The following is a 26,824-nucleotide window of genomic DNA, read 5'->3' as shown; positions in this document are numbered from 1 at the left end:
TTTCAGAACAATAAAATGGAAAAATGTCAAGTTTTAGAAAATAAAGAGATACAACTTAGGTCTTTAATGTGCAATTTATCTCCTTGAGTTCTGGATTAATGCTTTATTAGACTTTAACGCAGATCCCAAAACCTGGACTGCCACCTTGATTTCCAAATGCAAAGAAAAAGACCTGTTAATACTCTACACATTAAAGCTTCATTCATTCTGAATTGACTTTTTACTTAATTCTACAGAATTATATCATTTATATGGGAAGGATTGCATGATCTAATCCTTTCAAATGATAAAGAATGAGTTTTTATCTATTATGCTTTAAAAACCATTATCATGAGAATAAATTTCAAGTACTCTTTGTTTGAAATACTCTTCCTAAATGTAGTTTGAAAATTGAATATTACAGTTCTTGCCCTAGTACTGAGAAATTTCATGTATCCTGAAATTTCCCTAAAATCTTCTTCATTTCTTAACGAAGGTCATAAGCACCAAAAGTATTTCTTAAATGTGACTTGAAATGTGAATAATTTAGTCAGACTTGATGTGGCACCAAACTAAATGGCAAAATTATAAAAGCAATTTCAGTGCAAAGAAATGGCTTTCTTGGTGAGTGTTATACAGAAGGAGGCTAGATGGCTTAGTGTTCTCACCTCCCAAACCACGGGCCTGTGGTGTCTGAAAACAGCTTGTACTGTTTCAGGTTAATCATTTAACACTGGATCTATTTTTTTCTTTGACATGAACTGGAAGTACCCTAGTCACATAACAGTTCCTGCCACCAGCCAAACTGTAACAAGTAAGAAAACACAGGCCAGAGGGGAGGCACAGAGAACCACTTTGCCTGAGGAAGAGGGAGGAGCGTGGCAGGAGGGCTGAATTGCAGGCAGAGAAACGGAGGACAGTGGAAATGTGGAGATTGAAGAAAGAAGAGTAAGGTTTTAGAGATGAGACATAATGGCCCCGAGTACAGCTTGTTTTAGACAAGAGGAAGGGAAAATTGATCAAGAAGTTCTGAGGTACAGGAGTGAAATGTTGAGAGAATCCAGGCTATGGGGCCTTGATCTTTGCAACAAAATGGTATGTACTAAGAATGTAAGAATGAAAGAGATTAAGAATAACCATGTGAGAGAATAACCATAGCAGAGAAGTGAATGAAGATTAGTAGAATGATAGTGATGACTATAGTTTACTGAGCCTCAAAATGAAGCCATCAAAACATGCCAGGCACTGAGGGTATGTGTGTATATATGTATGTATGTTATATATGTGTGTATGTATGAACACATACATCCATATGCATGTTCTTTGTATTCTCACAACAGTTCTGAGAAGTGTTATTATACCCATTTTATAGATGGAAAAACAGAAGCTCATAGAGCGACTTGTAAAAAGACAAAGAGCCAACATGTGGTAAAGGTAAGATCCACATAGGTCTATGGGGCTTCAACATTTGCTCCCTTTTCAGCCTACTGAGGCAGAATATATTTCTATATCATGAGATATAAAATGGTAGTTTCACACCCCTGGATAAATTGTTAATCTTGTAAGACAAAATATAAATATATGTCCAAGTATCAAGTTTTTTAGTAAGACTTCATAGTATTGTTTTCTGAGAGTTAGGACTTGAACTTAAGTAAAACACATCACCAAAATCTCAGGTTGTTAGTCAGACGTGTCTGTTGCTGTAAATGGATTTGCAATAAATTGTTTCCATTGCCACTTAACAATAGTTGAGTATTTTTTAAATGACTTTTTAAAGGATGAACATGCACATGCTTTTTAAAGTTAAATCTTCAAAATGGTTCCTCCTGTAACAGCCATTACAGGCCTACACATGCTCTGTCCAGTAGCACCAGGACAACAAAAAATGCATACAGGAGCAATTCTAAATACCTGTCCTGACAAAACATGCCCCAGTTAGGATTACGAGTATAGGTTCCACAAGAAGAAAAGTCACTAGCGTAGGGCACACAAATGGTGCTAGTGGTTCACTGGGCAGAATTCACATGAAGGTGAAAAGTCAGACTTTTACTCAGGAGTTTCCCCAAAGGATCTGAAGGACTGCTTTAAATAGTGAGGCACAAAAGTCAGGAGTCATATCTGTGTGTTCTATCTACAAATGATCACCATATCTTTAAAGATATTTTCTTACAAGGCTCTTCCTTATAAGACCAAATTTGTTTAGGCCAACAAAGAACCTTCAAAATTATAAACATTATACAACAAATTTTGCCAGAGCCCAAGCAGTGAATGTGTGGTATGACTCCTTTAGGGAAGTTTTTTCACTCCCAAAGGCTAAATATAGCATCCACAGCACCCATACTGTGACCTCAATTTACTGCGGTTAGATGTCAACTCAAGGTATGACATCTAATGAAATGAGAATAACACAAACTTAGAAAATCCAGACCAACCTTCTTTTGTAACTATCTATTCAACATTTCACTTAGAAACTAGGTTTGTAATTTATACTGTAATAAAAATCAATAAAGAGCTCAAATTAAAATCAAATAAATATACATATCTAAAAGATTTGAATTTTCTGTATTAAAACCTACAGGCAAAGTAAGTAAAGGCAAGACTAATAGGAATATGGTCCTTAAGCAGCAAACATTTGAGGTTGGGAGTCAATTAAATCCTTGTTACTCTTACTGAAGGGAGGATTTGTGTTTATTTACAGAAATTTCCATTGTTGCCGAGAAAGACGTCCAAATGTTAATCATCTGTAGTTAAGCCCTTTCAGTTGATCTAGAATCATCTAATATTTTGTAAAACAGTATTTTATTGTCAAAAAACTTGTTCATTGATACATCATAAATACAAAATTAAATAAGCATGAATGGAATAAAAAGAATACAACACTGAGGGAGAATTTCAATCATGTCAAAATAATTGAAATTGTGTGTACATGAAGACAGCAAGGTTATGTGATGGTTGAATATTAAAAACAAAAAAAACTTCAGTTGTTTACAGTGCTAGTAAAGAGATTACAGTTACCTAGGTGAGTTGACAGTACAGAATACATAAACAGAAACATAATCAGTATTGTTCCATTTATCTATCTACCTAATCCATCTAAAAAGATAGAACTCTGTACTTCCTTCTTTCCTCAAAGTCCAGCTCCTTTGTAAAACTAAATTCCAATTCAACACTTTTTTGAGTTTCTCAGTTCCTTTTTCCATTCTAAGTTAAGTTTCCTAAATAGTTAATACCCTGAGAGACCAGTAACTAGGAATAAATTCCATCTCCCCTGCTCATATCCCTTGATGTGACTAATACCTACTCATTTTTCAGATCCCAACTCAGAGGTAATATCCTCTGGGGAACCTTCCTTTTGGCTGCTATTTTATTCCATGAACTTAGCACATAGTTTGGCGCATGTCTGTTAATTGAATGAATCACAGCATTGTGCAGATTCTATCTCAACCAAAACTCCTGTGACAGCTTTATTAGTGTACTATATCTACCCTTGGAACTTTCAGACTGCCTTCCAAAATGCTGTCAAAGTGATCTATAATTTTGAACTCAAAACCCATCGTCGTGTACCTCCATGTTTAAAGCCCATCCATTAATGTTTCATGGAATAAAGCAGAAAATGAAGATCTGCACCATGTCCACAAGGGCATTCATAACACAAGCTCTAAGGATGTCTTCAGTTTTGTTTTCAGCCCTCTTTCCCATCTCCTGCCTCCTCTTCTCCCTCCCTAAATGGTTGTGGTTTCCCCAAACTCAAGAAAATATTTTAGGCCTCAGTGTTTTTTCATACTGTTCCCTTCTAATGCAAATCTCTAATTTCACATCTACTTTTATATATCTGGATTTAGCTCAAGTGAAGCCTGTTTATGAAATATTTCCTAACTCACAAGTACTCCACTCTTCTCCCTGGTCTCACTGTATCTTGTGTAAGTCTTTACAACTTCTATGACACTTGAATGTATTCATTCATTTATATCTATATGCTTTCAGCAATTGTTGGACTAATAAATATTTGTTAATTGGATTTCTGGTATTTATTATAATTATGTAAAAAAATGCACCTTGTACTGCACCTAAAATAGTAAAAAACTGTGGAATTAGGCGAATTACCACAAATAAAAGACCCATAATCCTTACAATTTCTGTATTAACTCAGCAAATATCTTTGTTTGTAGTATTCAAGTAGAGTATCAGATTATCTATTTGTAGAAAACAAATTTTTTAAAAGATGGCATCAATTAAATAAATAATAGAAAAATAAGAACTACTTGTATTTTTAGGTACTGTATTCATTGTTAATAATTACGTAATCTCAAGAAGAAAATATGAATGTCCTAATATGATACAGAAATAAGTGTTGTTTTAATTCTCTTTAATAATCAGAATAATCACTGAAATAAATACATGAGATTCTTCTTGAGCCCTAAGATTTAAGGGCTGTTTTCAAATCACCTTTCTCTTGTCTTTTGAATGACACTATTCCCAATAAGAGCTCTATTAACATGAGTATCTTTCAACATCACAATTTGTATATAAGAACTGATCATATGAAGTCAGAGTGAAGGCACCTGAACAGGTTAGTAAAAGAGATGGCCACATGCACAACACCAAGCCTACCTTTCTGCATCAGAGGCAATGCCTTTCCTAGTCTGTTTTTGGATGCTAGATCTTTCAGACTTTCTGGAGTGCCTGTGGAATGAAATGTTAAAGAAATACAAAATATATGATGAATAAAGCTACAGTAGTATCATACAGTGATAAAAGCAACAGACATGAAAATGACAACTATCTTAGATAAATGGTTTTGCCAGTCAGTATATTTTAAAATAAAATTAAAAAAATGAAAATCAGAACCAGTGCTGTTTTTTGGAAGACACAAATTGACCAACAGGAGACAACAAGCTGACATTCCATTAGTCTAGACAGCAAGTCAACAGTAATGCAGCCATGATTTCCCAGGGACTCCTGCTGAGCAACTGTGCCTCTCCTGAGAGTGAACAAATTCAATGGTGAAATGTGGTGGTGACAAATGTTATGCCAGAAATGGTTTAGGTGCTAAAAGACCAGAAAGGGATGAAGGGACTTCACTTTTACAAGTTGAAACTTTGTGCTACCAAGATTTTTCCTTTGTCTTCTTTTTTTCTCCCACAAAATTATGAGGAGGAAAAAAAAAAAACGCTACAGTAAAATGTTTGACATGAGTAAGAATACTTTAAATTAACAATTAAAATTATCATAAAGATGTCTTTGTAATCATAGGGCATTTTAAAAAGCCAATCATGTCACATCACACAACTAATAATGTTCTCAATTTACGTTATGTCCCTAAAGTACATATGCACACTGAGCATTTGGGACTTGAAATGCATTTATTTTCCCATAGAAACAATGTTTGTATACAAAGCTCACATCTCTACAGCAGCTTGCATTTGCCAATTTAACCTAAAATGTGTCTGGACTATGATATATTTAAAATAAATATAAAATACTGTGATCAAGAAGTGCACATATTCAAAAAAGAGAAACCATAAAACAAATGTATATTTTTATCTCAGTAGTTGATTGTCTATGACTTAAGCTTATTTTTCTTTCCCAGTATCCCTTCCTTCCAACAAAAGGAGGCAACCATTTGTCTTTTTTAAAGCTATAATTGATATATAACACTATATTAGTTTAAGCGTACAACATAATGATTTGACATTTGTATATATTGCAAAATGATCACAATGTCTAATCTACATCCATCACTACACATAATTACAATTCTTTTTCTGTGAAGAGGACTTTTAAGATCTACTCTCTTATCTTTGCTCTGTTTATGTATTAATGCCAGATATCCCTAGTGTCCAATATAGCTCATTTCAAGCACTGTCAGGCAAGGGACACATACTGAAGTACAAAGTCTGCCTTCAGAAGCTGTGGAGACTTCTGGGCCTGCTCATCTCTCTCCCTCTTTTCTTATTCCCAAAGTCTAAGTTAACAGTACTTTGCCCCTCAAATTCAGCATCTGGTTTAGAATCTGGGGTTTTTAGACTTTTTTTACTCTGACAAAACAGAAGAGGGAGACATCTCTCGTTTAACCACTTTCCTTTACTAGCTGGAAAAAGAGGATATATTGCAGGACAACCGTATGCCAGGCACTGAGAGAGGCACTCACTTATTTTTACCCTCATGACAATTCTTTAGAAGGTGTCATCTCCATTTTACAGATGAGGAAACAGGCCTAGGGCAGGGCCCCACAGTCAGTAACGAGCAGAGCTGGCATGAGCAGGGAAGCCCGTGTGGCTCCGCAGCAGGTTCCGTTATATACTGTCCAGCAAGGGGGGTGGAGGGGGGTGATTCCGATGCATGCCCTGTGGTGCACCCTTATTCAGGGAAAGAAGAAACCATGAGATCTGGCCTGGGCTTGGGAAAGCACTAAGAGAAGAATTCTCTCTCTGGTGTTAAGGGATGGTTCTCATTTACTTTGTTGCTCATATGGTTAGGAGAGAGAGCTATAGGGTATAGAAGAGTAAAGAAGAACATAGTGCATGCCTGAAATCAATGGGAGATGGTTGTTGGGAAGGAAGCTCATTCCTGAAGCAAAGTGAAGGAAGATATATAACACAGCAGGTAGTGCTGAAGGAGTGGAAGGAGAAAGGCAGGGTAAGGTCTCCAAGCCCAGGAGGTATCTCAGCTCAAAATAAAAAAATGGTGTCATTATTATGGGAAATTTATGTTTGGTCTGAAGAGGACTCAGGGATTGGGAGAACAAATGTTCCTTTTCCCACCATCCACACAGTGAGAGCCAGTGAGAGCATAGAGTTTGAGGCCAATTCACAAAACTCACTGTCATGAAGGGTATTCACTAATTCATTCATTCAACAAATTATTTGTTAAGCATGTATATATGCCAGACACTGTTGTAGGTGCTTAAAATATATCAGAATAAAGCAGACTCAGTTTCTACCTTCAAGCAATTGGCATTTTATTGGTAAAAGATAAATAGGCAGCAAGAAAACCCCTCAAACAAGTAAGCTATATAGAATGTTCAAAGATGATAAATGCTAACAACAACAAAAAGTAAACCAGGGCAAAAAGGATCAGAACTATGTGCGTGGAGGGTGGTTGGGGCTGCTACAGATTGCAGCTGCAGGGAGGGTGCCCAGGAAAGGACGCACTGAGTTGGTGACATTTTAACGAAGACATAAGGTGTAGGGGTTAGCCATGTTTACATGTAGGGAAAAAGGTCCCAGGCAAAGATATCAAGAGCAAAAAAGGCCCAAAGTCAGTTGTGTGCCTGGTATGTTCAAGCAACAGCAAAGAGACCAGAAAGGAAAGTGTTAAACAAGAAGTCAGATGACAAGAGTTTGGGGAATGGGGAGGGGGAGCTAGGGATGTATAGCATCTGGTAGGCCTCTGTACCTTTGCACAACTAAGTGGTTATAGGCATCTTTTAGAACTTGTCTGCTTTCCCTTCTACCCCTAGTAATTTCTATTAATCTTTCTAGACTCAAGTGAGAGTTTACTTCTGTAAAACTCTAAACTCTTCCTCTGGTCGTCTCCTAAAGCTTAATGATTCATGTATTAGATTGATAATCACAGTAACTGATGATGCTGGTGACAACAACGATGCTGATGATACTAGTACAATCTAACACTAAGAGCTTGCCGGGTGCTAGCATGCTCACTGCGCCTGCATCTACGCTCATCCATCCAGCGAGACAGGTACCATTTTATCCATTTTTAAGAATAGGAGACTGAGGCTGAGAAAGGTTAAATAATTTGCTCGAACTCTCATAGTTATTGCATGTCAAACCATGAATGAACTGAGTCAATAACGATAATCATCATTATCATCATCATCATCATCATCATCATCACTAATTAACACATTGCATCTGTGGCATAAATGACCCTGGAACACAGCAATATGGATGCCGGAGCAGACCATCTCAGGCTGACCTCAGCTCTGCTTCTGTCCAGTGGGGCGGTTTTAGTAAAGTTACTTAAACCCTTCTGTGCCTCAGTTTTTTCCAACTTCAGCATGGCCATAATAGCACTACCACATCACAGGTTTGCTAATTTTAAATAGATCATTGTTACTTACATTTGTGGTTTTTGTAGTATTACATATAATAAGGATTTGTAGTAGTTTTAACATGCTTAGAACAGCAAGTGGTAAGTGCTCTAAATGTATTAACTCAGAGTCAATGCTTTGTAACTAGATGGCAAATATTCATACAGAAATTCATACATCTAACTTTTTAATTTTGTTTTTAAACTTCTTGTTAAGGACGCTCTTTTTTTCTTTTCAAATGCCATAGAAGATTATTTTATTGAAGATTCTTCTAAAGATTTCTACAAAAGATATGTCTTTATAATTCTTCTAACCACTTGAAAAAATCCTTGAGTTAAATGACATACACTTAATTGTAATAATTCAGTATTAAGCAAATAAAAAATTTGAGAAGAAAATAAAAAATTCTAATTCTTTCCTACCCCAAATCCTTAGTTATAGCTGTGAATATATTGTATGTTTTAAACACAGCTCTTCCACGGAATAAATAGAAGTTTGTGCTATGTAAAATAGAAAAGGTCAGACCAACCTATTTTTATGTACTATAGTACTGAAACTATTACTAATTATGTAATCATAAAATAAATTAGAGTGAAATAAACTATCTGCTACCTTAAGCTAATCTTTCTAAGTTCCTTGTGGTCAGGAACTGTGTCTGTTCAGGTTATTATTGTAACAACAATGCCCAGCATATAGTAGCTCTTCAACAGCTACTGGTTACCGCCTTATGCATAATGAAGTGAATGAAGTGGTAGTTATTGCTATTTTAGTGTGTATTTGTCATAATATAACAGGCAGCACAGAATCAACTTTAGTTGATTAAAGACTCTCTAAGTACCTTAGAGTCCATCTACAAGTACCTAAGTTTAAAGATGAGAAAACTAAGCCCTAGAAAGCTGAAGTGACTTATCCATGGCAACTCCTTGGTGAGGACACCACATTCATGCCCCTATGTACTTTAGGGTCCCAGCCCACTCTGCCATCCAGTGACTTTGAATTGCTTGATGTTTTCTGAAGGAATCCCTGTTTAGAAGTGAATGAAACAGATATATAGTGTTTCCATCATGTCTTACTTATTTTGGGTATTAACACACTTTTTGTCTATTAAAAATTTTTTTCATTTTATTATTCACAAGGAATGTTTCTTTGATTTAGTATTCAAGAAGCAGAAATTCTGAGCTTTCCTTTATCTCACAATGTACTAGTTGTGTGATTTTGGCCTTATGCTTCCTGCTTCACAGGGTGCACATGAAATTCTTTAAAAGCTATGGAGGTGCATTCAAATGCAAAGTATAAACAATAATTATTTTATCACTGAAAGCAAGGGTAATAATCAGAAAAATGAGGGTGTTCCTAATTAAATCTAAACATTTTGAAGCTCCATTTTCAATTATTATTCTCTCTATTACTACTAATTTAACTGTGAGATTTCATAAAATATACAAGTGAAAAAAGATAATTGTGAAAATCTATTTCTCTATTACTTTGCTTTTCAATAACTAAATTCAACTAGAGCAGTTCCCTGAAGATACTGATAATTATAGCTTTTCTGAAGATATTACAATTCTACTGAAGTGTAAAATTGGTGTTAATAAAATAGTAATATTATTTAAGACAATTTTATAATAAAATGAAAATATAGTATGTTCTGCCTTGGAAAAAATAAAAATCTACCATGTTATTTTTAATTTAATTATACTTAACACTGACATCATAAAACTGTATCAATTTATATTCTGGCTGACTACTTAGATGGCTTAACATAGAATACAAATCTCTATTATCTTGTTTACTCAAAAGTTTGGGAATAAAAAAGTAAATCTGAAGAGACTCTTCCTAAATGAGAAATGTTCATATGTAGCAAAGATGGATATATGCAATGAAGATACATTTATTCTTTTGTATATTATTGATATTTATGTATATGACTATAGGCATCAAATAGACTCTGACTTGCTATTTATAGTATGTAGCTATATTTCATTCATTCAAATACATTTTTGAAAGCATGAATAATTAAGGATATTATGAAGCACACAAAAATAATTAGTAATGCACTGAATTTATAAGTGTTTCTACATTATCTTTTCATTTATGTGGCAACTGCCATGAATTCTGGAAGTGAAAAATGGGTGGTTTCTCTATTCCAGAAATACTTTGAATGGAGAGAGAAGATTCAATTCACTTTCAATCAAAAGAAACCACTTCATACTTTTGGTCAAAGACTCTATAGGCAAGTAGCTATTACAAAGTAAAGAGGGTAGAAAACTATACAAAGATGGTTATTTGCAAAAGAAATGAGAGACCTAAATTTTACTATGATGGACAAACTTATATACACACTGGTTGATAAAAGTTACCTTTAACATATTAAAATAATGCCATTTACAAAGAGATATTTTGTTATTAGAATGGTGATTCTTAAAAGTCTCAACATTTTTAGTAATAAAGCTGCAAGAAAATTTTCATTACATTTTTAAAGTCAGAAACATTCCCTGGGGTTACAAATTAATGTAGTTTTCCTCACTATTATTTTAAATATCCTACACCTTAAAAATATTCTTATATTTAGATAGAAATAATTCTATGTTAATTAAAAATAAATCTATTGAACCACTTCAGAGGACATCAATATTAATTACTGTTGAAATTAAATTATGAAGAAATGATACATTAAAAATTTTGTGTGCGCACACACTGTGAGAAATAAGAGGTCAACTAAATTCTTTACAACTCACTAGAGAACTGTCTTCAGCAAACTTTTTTTTGTATCATTTATTATTTTATTTTTTAAGGTATATTTTATTGATTATGTTATTACAGTTTTCCCTTTTTCTCTCCTTTATCCCCCTCTGCCCTGTAACCCTCCCCACCATTCCCCCTCCCTTAGTTCATGTCCATGGGTTGTACACGTAAGTTCTTTGGCTTCTCCATTTCCTATACTATTCTTAACCTCCCTCTGTCTACTTTGTGCCTACCAATTATGCTTCTTATTCCCTGTACCTTCCTCACCCTTCTCTCTCTCCCTCTCCCCACTGATAACACTACATGTGATCTCCATTTCTGTGATTCTGTTCCTGTTCTAGTTGTTTGCTTGTTTTATTTTCGTTTTTTTAAGGTTCAGTTGTTGGTAGTTGTGAGCTTGTTGTCACTTTACTCTTCATAGTTTCAATCTTCTTTTTCTTAGATTAGTCCCTTTAACATTTAATATAATAAGGGGGTTTGGTGAAGATGAACTTTAACTTTATCCTATCTATATTATTTTTTATTTCAAAAATTATTAATAATGGCTCTGATTCAGGACATCCAAAGGCTAATTATATAAATTGTTCCTGACTTTAGAATATTTTTCTAGCTAACAGTATACAGGGCAAAAGTAACCTTATCTATATTTACTATTTTCAAATACAATGCCATGTCCACTTCATTTGCAAATTGGTAGAAACTTTTAAATGAGTAAATAAAAGTGATAAGAGGTGAAATGCAAGGGTTAAGTTTTGCCCAGTGGTTGACACAGTAACCTAAGAATTTAGCATTTGTTGATGTGAAATCCCTTGTTTTTATGTCCCCATGATTTCTGTACTTCAATAAAAGTTTATTGCAAATAATTTTCTGTTCCTTATGGTAATAAATCACAGTATCAAGGCATTTAAAATGTATTTTTTGGTTGAACATAGATTTATTTACAAATAAGCCATAATAAAGTAAAATATATATTCAGAATTATGTATTAGTAAGAATTTCCTTTATAGTCTTGTCTGAAAGAAATATTTCTGATCCTAAAATCTACCCTTAAAGTTATATATGCAATCTATGAAGTCGAATAGTGTAATTCTTATAGCTTTCAATAACTAGTTTTCAATTAATTTTAATCTTACATATGTAAGAACTAAAAACTATTATATGGATTTCCATTTTGTTCAAACAATGCCCGGATAATCTTACATTTATGTTCCTTACAAAACCCAACATATTTAATTGCCCTATACTCAAACAGTGATTATATAAGATGAAATTCATTGACTCACTTGTTTTGGAATAAATTCAAAGACGTTCCAGAATTGCCTTTTATAAAATGAAATGATAAGTTCTTTGATGATCAGGACCTTAGCTTTTGTAAATACTATTGTGACTTAGCCATAGAGTAGTGCACACAGTAGGAGCACAATAAGTACTTGTTAAATGAATGAGTAGCAACATACATGTAAATTTTTATTTGCTTTATACAATTATTTCACATTCTTATTCAAAGACTTTAAATTTATAATATTTTTACATTAAAGATTTTACTAATTTTCCTAGTCTCAGAAATTTTGTCCTAGAAATCAGATAGCAGCACAAGAAATTACTTTTAAACTTAAAATATATAAATATAAATGATATTAAGAAGTAAATGTCTTAAAGATTAAAACATTATAATATATCCCAAAGGCCTTCATAAAATAGCAGTTTGTGATATTTTCCAACATTTGTAAAATGATGTATTAATTTATTCTGACAGTGTTTAGCGTTTCCATCAAATTGAAATCCTGAAAATATCTTGCTTATGGATACAGAAAATAAATGATATTACTTTTAACTAATGTTACAACTACTCTGTTCTATACACACATACTTTTTTTTAAAAACTCGTGTTGGCATGACTAGCTGTTAAATTTCTGAGATACCATATATACTATCTACGTAATAAATATCATCAATGTGTTGACTGCATTTCTGCTTATACCATAAGAGGAGCATTGAAAACACCCAATAACCCCTGTGCCCAATTGGAAAAGATGTTTAAAGATAAGGACTATATTAAAAGATAACAAGCACCATAACACAGGAGAACTGAGTTAACTACAACGGAGAAGGAAGAGCAATGAAAAATAAATATTGTAGAACTTCTGACACATCAGAATGAAGCGGATTCTGAGCATGGATGCTGTTTTTAAAAACCTAATATGCAGACTGACCCTAGCCCTTGGCAGTATTTGGTTTAAAAACACAATATTCATAAACTATATAAGAACCAGGTGTTCTACTCTAACTTAGACATTTTTAAATATACCCCAATGCCTAAACTTCATTTACAACAAGCTTAAGCAGTAACAAAACAAGACAACCGAGATTAAACCATCAACCAATATAACAAAGAACAGACTAGGCTGTGGATAGATTTTAACATATTTTAAAGCACCTGAGAATTTTTATTTATTTACATGTGTACAAAACAACAGTTAAGTCTGTTTTTAGAAATCAAAAAAACTAAAATAGATGCTCATTCTTAAAACATAACTCTTCCACTGGAATCAACCTTGTGTTTAAACTCTGACATTCATTGAACTACTACCCTCATTTCACTAATTCTGAGGTGCTTTATTGAAGGTGTATGTACTTATTGATGGAATCACAACACATCTGGCTCTGGTGCCTGAAAGGAAGCATGTCATAACCAACATTTCTCCTGGTTATCCTTCATTTGGTGGCCTACAAGCTTCTGGAAGCCATTTGTCTGTGAGCAGGAGTTGACTAGTACCTGTCATTCTCCGGAGATGCATGCTGGATTTGAATCCTGGGGCTAGGAGGTCGTCTCCTATCTAGGGAGGGGGACCATCTACCCCTGTTTGCCCAATGAACAAGACAGGAAAAAACAGGACATTTAGTAACTCCTAAAACAAAAGAATATATGGAACAATAGGACTGGAAAAGCACCCCAAAAAGGCAAAGTGTAGATTCTTTGCTCCATAATTTATTCTTTACTTTTACAAGCCTTGTAAAGATAAATTGCAATATAATATTGTGAGAATATAAGATATAAATATTTATAGTGAATGAAAATTTTATTTGGAAAGATGTTCCAAGTCTATTGAATATAGTTTTGTTTTTTTGGAATGTACTTGTGTTTGTATACTTATCTAAAAACACATAAATACGTATGGAATTTAAAGTTTAAAAACATGCATCCTTAAGAATCTTCCTTATGTTTGAAGAGAATAATTTTAATAAGCCACCAGTGTTTATTTTATACTAAGCCTTGAAATTACTGGATCAAGTAGCAAAGATGAGGTGTACAGATTTAATACAAAGTAGAAACAGTTTAACTGGAAGGAATCAAAATGCTCTTTAGCGTGTACACAATGACATGAAAAAATTTTTTTGGGAATGATCGCAGCAAAATCTTAAAAAGTTTTCTTGGGGAAACCTGCAGGACTTACTTAAATTTAAAAATTATGAGTAAAAGAACACCAATGAATAAAAAAAAATAGGTAACTGCCATGCTAAATCCACTTTAAAAAAAGTGTATTAATCTTTACTTGCAAAAGTAGTTCTCAATGGGTTAAACAGCTGTTTTCTTATTTCAGTACTTATAATAATACTTTTTTGTGTAATTAATGATTAAATAAGTGTCCAAAACTTAGTTCATTCCTTTGTTAAACTATCTTCAAATTCTTTATGTATATAACCACAAATTCAAAGCAACTACTCAAATACTTAAAAGTGGCAGTAAGAGACTAAATACGCTAGATTTTGAAAATTTTGTATATCAGATATGAACGTTCTGAACAGGATAGTTTCTCTGGATATTGTCTTCCTCATAAGCAATATGGGTTACTTGAATGGGTCTTTAAAAACTCATCTAGCTGTAAAATTTTATAATTATCATGAGTAGTCTAGTTCTAATGTTTCAAAAAGAAAGTCAGTATTTTTTCTGCCATTATAACTTGGTTTATTCAATGTATTCAATAATTTGGACAAAGACAGCAAGCATGTGACCAGGATTTCTGAGGTCAGCAGGTACTCCATTCTGACAGCCCCTGGAAGTCTGTGTCTAACTGATCAGTGACAGACAATCTTGAAGAGATTCAAGTAGGGCTTTGAGGAGCTATGAAGCAAATGAAAATACCCAACAGCAGAATTTGGACAGAAGAGAAAACTGTGTGGCATGTACTCTTAAATGCGTTACATGTTTGTAAAATTAAAAGCACTTTGCATTCACTTTAAATTATATAATTATTTATAATTATTTAAATAGTGGTCAATCCAATATGAATGCTTTAAAATGCATCTTTTTACCTTACTGGCTTGTGTTCTCCAAATATAATAAAGAAAAATATTTCTCAAATAAGTGAAAATAATTACAACTGCAGTGCTTTCTACATTATTATATTCAGTTGTGTTGAACCCTACGGTGCTATTTAAAAATACAAAATTAGAGTTATGTGTTTTGTAAAGTAATAAGTAATATTAACTCAACAGGATTATTAATAAACTTGCTTCCTGAGGCAAAATTCCAGTCCTTGTGTTTTTTAAACACAAAAGTAAAGGAAAAAAGAAAAAAAGCTATAATTATGAAGCATGCAGTGAAAGCTGTGAAGGATAAAAGGTATACACTTAGAAACAAGCAATTCTGAATGCAAGTTGTTAACAAGTAATTTTTGAAGGAATATTTAGCACAATACAGGTATATCTGTATACTCAAAGTCCTTCCAAATATGCTGATAGGCAGTACCAATGTAAGAAATCTCTTTGCTTTTCCCTTGCATATTTGATATGATGGGAACTGGATCAATTTATACCCAATTTTTCCCAAAGAATAGATATTACATACATTTTAATATCACACATTTGCGAGCTGCAAATAAACAAAACTATTTTATATGCTTTTAAAATGTATGCAACTTCCTTATCCTTTCCTCCTATCAAAGCAAAGAAGGGACTAAAATCAGAATCTTTGTCCCCTGTAATTGAGCCATACACAGTTTCAACCACCACTTTCATCTTAGAAGCTGACATGGCAGACTATGTTGTAGTTATTAATCATGGGGTTGAACTAAATCAGTTTGTTCTCGATTTCTCTTTCCAAGCCAGCATGCCTCTAAGTTACATTATTAGTACTTTAATATCAGGTATTCTAAATTCACTAATTCAAGAACATCTGTTTGTTGGGAGCCCATCCTTTTCACTGTTACCTTGAAGGTATCTATGCAACTGAATTAATAGGCTGTGAGCTCCCTGCAAAAGGGTCCTATAGTGTTTTGTTTGGTTTAGTTTTGAAAGGTCCATCAATTATGTACACCACAGAATAAGGAATCAATAAGATCAATAAGTATTTGTAAACATTTAAGTAGATGATAAGGAGATAAGACCTTAGGGTTTGTGTTAACAGGTAAGAAATAATGAAAAACCTAAGAAATAAATAGCGGTGAGAGGACCCATTGATAAGATACAAAGGAATTGCCTAAGTATGCAACTAGATGGTTATGTAGTGGTTTTCCCCTACCAGCAATGATGTATCTTTACAAAAAAGCATATGTGTTTAAGTGTGTAAGGAATATACACACTCTCATATGTACACATCTTTCAATAGTGCACATCTCTGGGCAGAATGAGGCTTAAGTAGCTTCATTATCTAAAAGAGAAATTATTTGGAAATATGAATCATTCATTCTATAAATAGCACAAGTAAAAATATTTGTGAACTACTATGATATTAGAAACCAAATCTGAAAAAATGAGGTAACTGATTATACAACATGTATTTTTATTGTCTATTCCCATTATTCAGTTTAGTCCAGAGGGGGAGGAATAGCCTTAAGAAAGGCTTTTATAAAAGATATGGTTATTTGACTTGCATTTTTGAAGAATGAGTAGAATTTTTAAGTGGATAACAAAGGAAATGGAGCATTTTGATTTTAATGGAAAGAAGACTAGGGAGACAAAAAAATAATGAAAACTATTAACAGAGCTCAGAAGAACACCGGGGGCAAGAGCTACGCTGGAACTGGAGACGGGCTGTATTAAGGTCACAGCGAGGGCCCTCCCTCCGAGTCTCTCGAGAACTGATAGGATTTAATGACCCACTGAAGGCGAAAGAGCAGCAGAAGTATTTCCAGATTCTGTGGCTGGTTACATGTCAAGGCCAAGAAATGTGAGAAAAACTTAGAAAGAGACACAGTGTGCTACAAAAGGATGTAAGGGGAGATAAGGAATTTGATTTAAACTCTGATGTACAAAGGGTCTGGCAACCATTTATAAATTTAGCCCTAAAACTCAGGAGAATTGGCCAGGCTGGCCTGGCCAACTACAGCAGTGTTGTCTTCACAAGTACTGGAGTTGAAACCTTTGATAGAAGTTAATAACTTTAGGGACAGAATGATTGGGGCAAAGGAGATAAACTGAGGGTGGAGCTAAGAAAATACATAACTTTATGAGACAGGAGAAGAGATGCTTGCAAAAGAAGACTGTGTTATAATGAGGCATAGAAAAATCTGTAGAGGGTACTAACGAGAGGAGAGGTTCAACGGCAGGGTGGTTAATGTAAGATGTTGCCAGATGCTGCTGGACAACTGAGGAGCCAATATAACCTAGAAAGGAATTTCAGCACAGCTGCAGGGCGGGAGGAAGTAGAAGACAGACTGCAGGGTTACTGGGACGTAAAAAATGGAGGTAATAAGTACAAGACTCCCCTCTGATGAGCCTTAAGTAAGGCTATTATTTTTATGACAAAGCAAGAAAGAAAATAGAATCTCTGAGAAAAGTAACCTCTGCAGTGGCTCTAAAAATCTGTGTATCTGAACATTTAAGCAATAATTTGTTTTAAAACCTAGAAAAGGAAAGGTTAATAGCAGACCTTCCCAATCAGGGAACAAGGGAGAATGAATGGCCTCAGGCAGACCTTGATAAAGATAAAGGGAAAGAACAGGGGCCAGACCTCCCCGTAAACACACAGTGATAATTCCCAGGGAAAAGATAAAAGAGTGTCCTTATTTATTAGAAGTCTTTAGTAGCATAAAACTAGTTTTTCTAGATCTTTTATTGTAAATAAACCCAACATTTCTTGATTTATAGGTCATGACTGGGTTGGGGAATGGGGTAATCCACAGCAATTTTGCTATTTGTGCAATCAACAGAATATAAAGTGGAGCTGCACAAAAACTGAAATGGCTTCTACCTGCACTATTCAAAATTCATTTTACCTGGGCTAAACCATTGAAACGAGGAAGGGAAGGTGGATCTGATGGTTTGAATTCCTTTAGGAGAAGAGTATGCCACCTGTGTCTGGTTCTCCTTTACTTTGAATCGTTACTAGAGTATGATATTGGGTATTAAGTCTGATTTGAGAATTCCATCCTTTCTATTTACACAAAACTGTTTGTTTTAAAAAACTAGTGAGGGTACTTCATAAAGGGCATTAAGTTGGTATAAGAGCACATTAGCAGTCATCAAAAATGTCTAAAAGTCAGTAAATTGTTTAAACTTAATAGTTCACAAAGCTGTGGAAGTATTACTATCTTAAGAATATGCATATATTTTAAACATATTTTACTTAACATTTTATACACTATGTATGTATTAGGCATTGACATAAGAAGCTCTCTGTTCAGTCAGAGAAATTAAATAACCTGGGAAACCCTCTAAACCTCCCTCTTCCAACTCTCCGCACATCCTGTCTCGGGACTTCAGGTGCATTTTCCAAAGAGAGAGAAGTCACCACTGTTGATAAGGTTACGTTCTGCTTCAAAGCTGCTTATTGATGTGTGCACAGAAGGGTATTTGAGGTCCTTATCCTCCACCCAGTAAACACCTACAACTTCTATAATTTTCTTGATGGAAACTTATCTCACTTTATTCTCTTCTTGGCAGCAAAATGACCCCAATAAATTTAAAATTATCAATAATACCAATCCTTGCTCCCTGTCATTTTTAATGAAAAATTTCTTTTTATTCAATATGTAGAATGAATATAGGTTTTCAATCACATTTTTCTTCTCCTATCAAAGGTAAGTACACTCACTTGGACTTCATGAGGACCTAACCTGTATGTTCACTGGGGCCAGATAATTTTTCTGCAAGTTGAGCTCTTTTAGGGGTATCATCATAAATTTTGAACTCCATGGCTTCAGTGTCACAAGAAAACACACGCTAGATAGTCTTAAGCATGAGAACAGATTTTTTTTATCCAATACAGCAGCCACAAGGCACATGTGGCTACTGAGCAAAAAGGAATGCAAAATATCTCACTAATAGTTTTTAATTGATTACATGTTAAAATGAGAAAGAATATTTCAGATATGCTGGGTTAAATAAAGTATTAAAGTTAATTTAATTTTCATTATCCTCAATACAGAAACTAGAAAACCTTAAATTGCACACATGATTTGCGTTGTATTTCTATTAGAAAGTACTGATATCAATGCTATTAAAAATGTTGGAGTGGTGTTATAGTCAGAAGAGTCCACTGACTTGAGCTATTATACCCTTGTTTCAGTACTAACCAGAAACATATAAAGAAATAATAATAACTAAAAAATATTTTTCTTGCTATTCTTGTACTTATTTGGGGAGGGTAATCTATGACCAAAGTAAATAAAACCATTTCTATTGTGATTTTAGAAGAGTCAACAGTCATTACAACTAAAATTTTATTACAAACGTAAAGGAATACAAAAATAGATTTCATTTTTTCTATTACAAAATTTATAAATGTAGAAGAATACAAAATACAGAGATTTTTAATAGAATCTTACAAAGATACTAAAAAATGGGTATGTATACTTGTACCTACTATTCCATTGTATAAATAAACATCTCATAAATAAATGAATAGAATCAGACTAGAGAGATTGCTAAAGAAAAGCTTTAAGCAGCCTCTGAAGAAGTGGATTACATTAGCATCACTAATTATTTTTCTTCAGGATTTGTAGAGTTGGCATGCAGATTTCCACTGAATAGCTTCTAATTGAAAAGGGGTAACAATTATAACCAATTACAGTTAAGTTTACTGGAATAGAAAGTTTCACCATAATGGAAAAATTAGCCACTCACAATTAGGATACAGTGTTAAAATAAGTGAATACATTTCATTTAAAATTATAATTATTTACTAATCAATCCATTACAAGTTTTAAGCAAAACTATGTGTGTGTACATATTCATACACATATTTTTTATTTATTTTTTGTGTATTTTTTAAGGAATCAGGGAATCTATGGAAAATATGCCATTTTTTGTTGGCAAAATATAATTTAATGCAAAACTTGATCTATATCAAAGAGCAGTTTGGCTAAAAAGTGAATACAGATGCACAGGGGAAGTAGTCTATCTAAATAGAATTCTTATTTTTATTTTATGGAAGATTGTTGTTAAACCTCTAAATACCATTTATCAGTGGAACTAACAGAAAAATGATCCTCCCCTTCAGATATCTTACTGGGCATTATAACCTATCAGCATACTGAAGGCTCCCTGAGTAGCATGTAAATAAAACAACTAAACAGCAACAGAAGGAGAAAAGCAGCAGCCAGAAGCAGTTACAATTATATCACACCATTTGCAACAACATTCATGGAAATATGTGTATATGGACCCTTGGGTTTGTCCACATATACATATCTCTCCATAGACGTGTGTAATAAGGGAGGGGAAAATGTAGACAATTAGCAAAGTGAACATGAATGAGTAAACTTGTAAGACGCACACGAAACAAAACAAAGTGATCGAAAAAAATCACTAGCACAAATGAGAGGAAATTAAGAAAGTCTTTATTGTATACCTTTCTCGTTCTGGTGAATGCAAACTAGTGTCTGGTCTCAAGCAGTTGGTACTAGCACTCCTAGCCCTGTCAAGCGAGGGCTGCAGTTCACTAGTGCCAGTGCATTGCATCCAGTGGTAGAAGAGAAAGACAAAGGAAACAAAGAAAGGAAGACCGTGTTAGAGAGTAAAGCATAAAGTAATGTCCCCTTTACACAAAATGCAGAATCGCTATGATTCAGTTCACAAGGGTGTGAAAGAGCTGACAGGATGACAGCGCAAAGTTTTGTTTAGAAAATGAAACTAAACAAAGATTATGCTTGAATTGCTTTGCATAATTTTTAAAAAAAGGGTCTCAGACTGAAAAATGACACCAAATCACATCTGCTTATGAAAAAACTAAATACAGAAAGCACTAAAACAAAATGCCTAAAACTTCATTACCAAGAACAGATGCCACACCAAAACAAAATGAAGGACATCAGAGGAGAAAAATTTTACAACTCAACTATTTTGGTTCACAACACTAGACAAGGGGAGTGGAAGGTAAGACTTCCACATGTTCTTACCTAACCAGTATTTCACCAGTGAATCTCAATACTTTTGAGTTAAAGCATTCATGATGAAGACTTAAGTCCTGTCTAGTCACTGATTTGGTTTGAGTATGTGCAGGCAAAATTGAGCTTTGCAAATAAAATCATCCGAAAATAAAATAATATGAAATTAATTATAATTAAAAACAGGCAAAACAAGAAAAAAGGACAAAAGAACGCAACCAAAATTCTGACATTTGAGTAAGATTTCATTTAGAGAAATCTTCTACAATTCATGTTTTATCATTAAAACTATTTTTATCTTTATTTATTTATTTAAGTTTTGAAAGAGGGGAAGGGAATGAGAAAGAGGGAGAGAAACATCACTGTGTGGCTGCCACTCGAGCGCCCCCTACTTGGGACCTGGCCCACAGCCCAGGCATGTGCCCTGACTGGGAGTTGAATCAGTGACCCTTTGGTTCACAGGCTGGTGGTGCTCAGTCTACGAAGCCGAACTGGCCAGGGCTAAAACTATTTTTAGATACCACTAATTTAATGGTTTTCTGTGTATGATTAATTTCAAGGGAAATGTTAATGCTTTATTAGAATGTAAATTTGCTATTTTTAATGGGCAAAGGATTAGGGATTAGTTTGTAACTGGGACTCACTGTTATGATTCTTACTTGTAAATATTCCAGTGAGAACTGCTCTCTAACAAAGGCATCTTGGGCATTAATGGTTAAAAGTGCCTAACAAGATGTCTGGAACATGTCCACACAAACATGCAGGAAACAAAAATATATATGAAGAACATTTTTATTAGGATATGAAAAAATTAGGGAGCCTAGAAAGCTAAAACATTGATGGATCTTCTATTTTTTCCTCAAAATAACCATAATAATTATTTGAAGGTAGAATTAGAATCATTAAAATATGGACTAGACATCTATCTTCCGAATTAAGATAATAACTCAAAATTACAATTTAATTGCCTTAATTTGAAAAATATCTGCTAACTACACTATATAAATTACCAGTATTTAAATTTACTGTATAATTCCTGACCTAATATTATACCTGCTTCCATGGAAGTTAACAACTCATAGCTCAAAGTACTAGAAATACCATAGGGGTAATCTGTCACTGGAAATTGGGTGAGATGGGTATTACATGCAAACCAGAATATGAATTGTCATGTGGTAGAAAATGGGCAAAACCAGACTAAACTTTATCTAAATTTCTTTAAAATCAGTGAGGGTTTCTGAACTAGCTATCTGACCAAGAACAAATGAGGTCCAGTTAGTTAATTATTTTTTGATAATTTACTAATGTTTCTTTAAATTGCTCACTGTGAAAGTCCATTGTCCATTTTGCCTTACATTAAATTATGGTAGAGAAGGAAATAACATTTGCTGAGGACATACTACACATGAAATACCCTACTAGTTTACTCATGTTTATATTAATTATCAAATCCAAAGAAAACTCTTAATTCCTCAGTTTAAAAAATGTATTAGGGTATAATATTTGAGCACAAACTGGAGGCAAATTTTCCTGAAACTGAGGATTCTGTCTGCTTTACAGACAATAGTCTTCAACTCCTAACCTTAGGCAGCTTTCCTTAGTAATAGATTGCTATGTAACTTTCCTAAACAACTGATTTCAAAGTGATTTTTTTTTCAGGAACAGGTAGGGGGATCGGCATAGAATGGGAAAATGAATGGAAAATAACATGTAATTTACATTATGAAGATCTAAGTTTCCACCATGGCTTTGCCACTTATTGGGTGTTAATCTGGGTAATTCAGATCAAGTGGTTGAGCCTTTTTGTACTGGATGCTGTGAGAATTAAATAACAGGTATGATGTGTCTAGGACATAGTCAGGGAGTCACAACATTTTCTGTAGAACACTACTTTCTCAGGACATATTTTATGAAAAAAAAATAAAAGAGTTTGATGGCTAAGTAATGTAAGGAAGAATGGATTAAACAATATGAGAGATTTCTTTAGTACATAACTTTAAAGTATTGTGCATATTTAATATCCAGGGCAGGCCTGTAATTTGCAAAGTTTCCAAAATCTGTTTGGGTCACAAACTTTTACTGGTAGAATATCACACAGGACCAATTCCTCAGAACATACTATGCAAAAAGCTAGTTTAGTGGAAAATGTCAAATCGACTTGATTTTTGACTCCTTGCTCTGTTTCTTATAAAATTAAAATTTATCATTTTTTTATCTGTAAAATGAGAGTAATATTAATATCATATAACTACTATCAGGAAATTGAGATAAAGTGCATTAAATACTTAACACTGTACTTGGTACTCAATGAAAGTTATGTTCCTTGTTAACTGGAAAAATGTAAATCCTCAAATTTCATTCTGAAAATTTCTAAGTGAATATGGTATAAAGTATTTTTAAGATAAGATTGTACAAAATGATTAAACTACTGGTATACTGTATTGTGTAAATCCTGATATTTCACCTTTAGAAGTAAAACTAAACAAACTAAAAAATTATATTTAGCTATTCTGTTTAGACTATTTGGTGTGAGAAGATTGGAAATACCCACACACTGGGTGCCAGGCCACCCTAGATGCCTAATAAATATAAAGTTTTGGTTTTGATTTTTTTTTTTTTTACAGTTACTCAGATCAATAGGAGTATCAAGGAGTGTGTGAGAAAACTTTCTGAATTTCTAAACAAATTGTTCCTTTTAACAAACTATTTTCCAGGAAGAACAACTAATAGTAAGCCTGGACAGTTGAGAATTACATGGAATGAGTTAATTTTTACAATATTTATGGTTTTATATTTTTTCCCCACTCCACAAACAGAGCTAATATTTCCTCATTTTTTTCCTGTGGCACTACAAGTAAACATGGCAATAGTTATCAATAGGACTATTTTATATATATAAAAAGTTTAATTCTTATTAGCGTTATAATGTTTGCATTATTAAGCAGAACCACATGTTCTATGTAGACACAGTAAGTTTGTCCACATTTGTCCTTGCATTGCATGTATTCCAGTTACAACTCTTTCCTTCTCTATTCTACTTACTTTTCAGTGGCCAAAACATTTAGAAGAGTTTGTCTCTATGCCCATTATTTCACTCCCTTATCTTCTGCTATCAAAATTGACAACAAATTTTTACAGACTTAATTCTCTGAGTAATCTCTAAGAGGATTTATTTTGGATAGGAAATCCAAGGTGTAATAATTTTAAAATAAAGTGTCAGGTTCTTTGCTCCAATTTAGAGGAGACTATTATATCCCTTTTCATTCTCACCTTTAAAGAGGCATCATATCATTCCAGGCCTCAGTGAAAAAGCTGACACTGCAGCATTTCTGAACTGGTGTGGGGGTAAAGGAAGGGAAGATTTAGAAGTTAGCAGGTCAGACATCCTCACTCGCTACCAAGAAGGAAGCTGAAGCTAAGCAATTAAAATGAACTGGTAACAATTTTATTAAAGGTAAACAGAACATAAACAACAGTAGATTCCAAAAGGAAACAAAAGAAGTTAAAACAAAGCAAACTTATAATCATGAAAACACTAACACTGCCACGCACAGAAGATCAGACCTGTTGTGACTAGACAGGTGTGTGTGCCGGGGGTGGGCCACGTGGGCTCTGAACTGCAGAAACTGGTTCCTCAGTTTCAGGAATGGAAAAACAGTTCCACAGAGGCTCATCGGTCTCTGCATTTTTGAATATACAAATAGAAAAGTAGTCTGCCAGGATAAGAATTAAAATATAGCTGGAACCTTTTCCACAATCTCCATAAAAAACAAAACAAATTTTGAATACTTGGGAAATTAATTTTATGTATTTGTGAGTATACCACTAAGGGAGAGGCGGAAGAATAGTAGAATGGAAAGAGAGTCATCACACACAGTTACCATTACCAAATCCCTGTATTTACCTGGTAGTATGTAGGCATTCTGCACTTCGTCCTCGTTTTGCTCTGGGCAGCATAAGAAGCTCACTGCACAGACAGGATGGGTGGTGAGTGAAACAGATAAATTATGGGTATTAAATGACATGGGATATGCCAATGGTATGCCGATGAAAACATGAAAAGGGAAGAAACCAGATTGTCTGCACTAGCATTCTTGCTTGAGAGAGCAAACAAAAACATGACAATATTCTTGAAAATTTAAACAATAAAGTTCAAACATTGTGGTCAAAGTCCTAGCTGTTGTTGATCTGCTATGCTATTGTATTTCAAAGTGATTTTACAGAATATTCAAACAAAACTAAACCAAGCCTTCCCTAAGTAAGATGTAGAAATCTATTTGAAATTCTAAACACTTGGGTTAGTTTAATAACTTTTAGAAGGCCTATAAGCCTGGCCTTTCTGATATTAATCAGAACCCTAAGATTCTCTATTTCTTTTAAGCAACTTAAAGCATGATAGATTTCTGGGCTTTTGTAGCCACTGAAAACACTGCATCACAAATTATGTTTCTCCTTAGCAAACCAAAAGTATACTTGATTAGGATTGCTTTATTTTAAAAGATACTTTTTATACATTCAAATTAATTCTACTCTAATGAATGTCCTGGTCAAGAAGTCCTTTTTCTCCCTCCTCACCTTAATTCATGGTGGCCCCAGTTAATGTTAATAAAGTGGCCCTCATTCAACTCAACTCAAGCTGAGCAATGCGGAATCCTATTCCTCAGAGAAGTTTCTGTGTCTGCACCCAATATAACTTCTCCCTTTGAAGGTCATGGCACCACTTCCCACAGTAGGATGACAGTTAGGGAGGTAAGAAGCTCTACTTGAGTTCTGTGTCCTTAACTACATGGTAAAACAATCAATCATTTAGCACAGTTCTCATTTCCCTATTCATCCCTGAAAGCTTCTCCATTTCAAAAAGTCAGAGGAGAATGTTCAACAAGGAAGGTACTATATTACATTAAATCATATCCTGAGCTTGGGTCAGGCATATTATTGTAGGTATGTGGTTAGCCTGAAAGAAAGTTTGTGAGCATGCAGAATAACAGAGTGACAACGTAGATTTTTAGTAGTTGTGTCCAGCTGTGTGATTTTTTCATAAGAAAGAATCCATCTTAATACTTTCTACTTTACAGACAATTTATGGAAATATATTTTGTAAAAAGTAGCTATATAAAAATATTATTGATGTTCTCACCAAAACTCTGCAACATTTTCCATCTTTCAGATGACATGTATCCAAAAGTTTTAATAACAAAGTACACAATTTTGTAATTACATAAATAACAATCTAAAACCTGCAATCCACAAAATACAAAAATTCAGAAATTGCTTATGTAGGCTGACTTTCATAATTTAGGATAGTATCTAAGTCAACAATAAACTGTACATTTGAAACTATTTAAACATACATTTTGATTTTTTAAAAACTGCCTATATTATGAAAATATAATATTACCCAAGTTGTTCCTTGAGAAACGTTCAGTTTTGAGTGATGAATTACTTCTACTCTCTAATGTACTATGCCAAAATATCTATCATGCATTAAAACAGAGTAAAAAATATATAATGTTGAGATCATAATTTAAACAAATACCTGTCTTGTTCAGATAAATACTGACTATCCACATCTCTGGATCTGTGATCAACTGGACTTCTAGAGGCATCATGGTGTCTGGTTGGAGAACGTGACCTTCTTGTTGGATGAATTTCATCTAAACTCCTAAAACAATTACAAAAACTCATGTACATCCAAGTGGATCATCTTCCCAAACCAACC

General features: G+C 33.9%; 1 protein-coding gene across 43 annotated transcripts in view; it reads right to left on the bottom strand.

Annotated features, from left to right (window-relative positions):
- The window catches only part of LOC129067570 (regulating synaptic membrane exocytosis protein 1), a 197,200-nt gene that overhangs the window by 106,895 nt on the left and 63,481 nt on the right, over positions 1–26,824 (bottom strand). For 12 of the 43 annotated variants that reach the window (XM_054569575.1, XM_054569586.1, XM_054569576.1 and 9 more), the window contains 3 exons: positions 26,642–26,767; positions 25,010–25,072; positions 20,571–20,660 (listed from right to left, as the gene is read on the bottom strand). In XM_054569575.1, coding sequence (XP_054425550.1) covers positions 20,571–20,660; positions 25,010–25,072; positions 26,642–26,767 — 279 coding nt within the window. Of the gene's footprint in view, positions 1–4,590; positions 4,663–13,553; positions 13,638–20,570; positions 20,661–25,009; positions 25,073–26,641; positions 26,768–26,824 lie in introns of all 43 variants that reach the window. The other 31 variants (XM_054569573.1, XM_054569583.1, XM_054569574.1 and 28 more) reach the window with 5 other exon arrangements.

Source organism: Pteronotus mesoamericanus, unplaced genomic scaffold, assembly GCF_021234165.1.
Source record: "Pteronotus mesoamericanus isolate MK-2021 breed Mesoamerican mustached bat unplaced genomic scaffold, CSHL_Meso_final contig_20, whole genome shotgun sequence".
Classification (NCBI taxonomy): domain Eukaryota; kingdom Metazoa; phylum Chordata; class Mammalia; order Chiroptera; family Mormoopidae; genus Pteronotus; species Pteronotus mesoamericanus.
The sequence above is the reverse complement of the archived record's forward strand: the minus strand, read 5'-3'. Positions and strand labels throughout refer to the sequence as shown.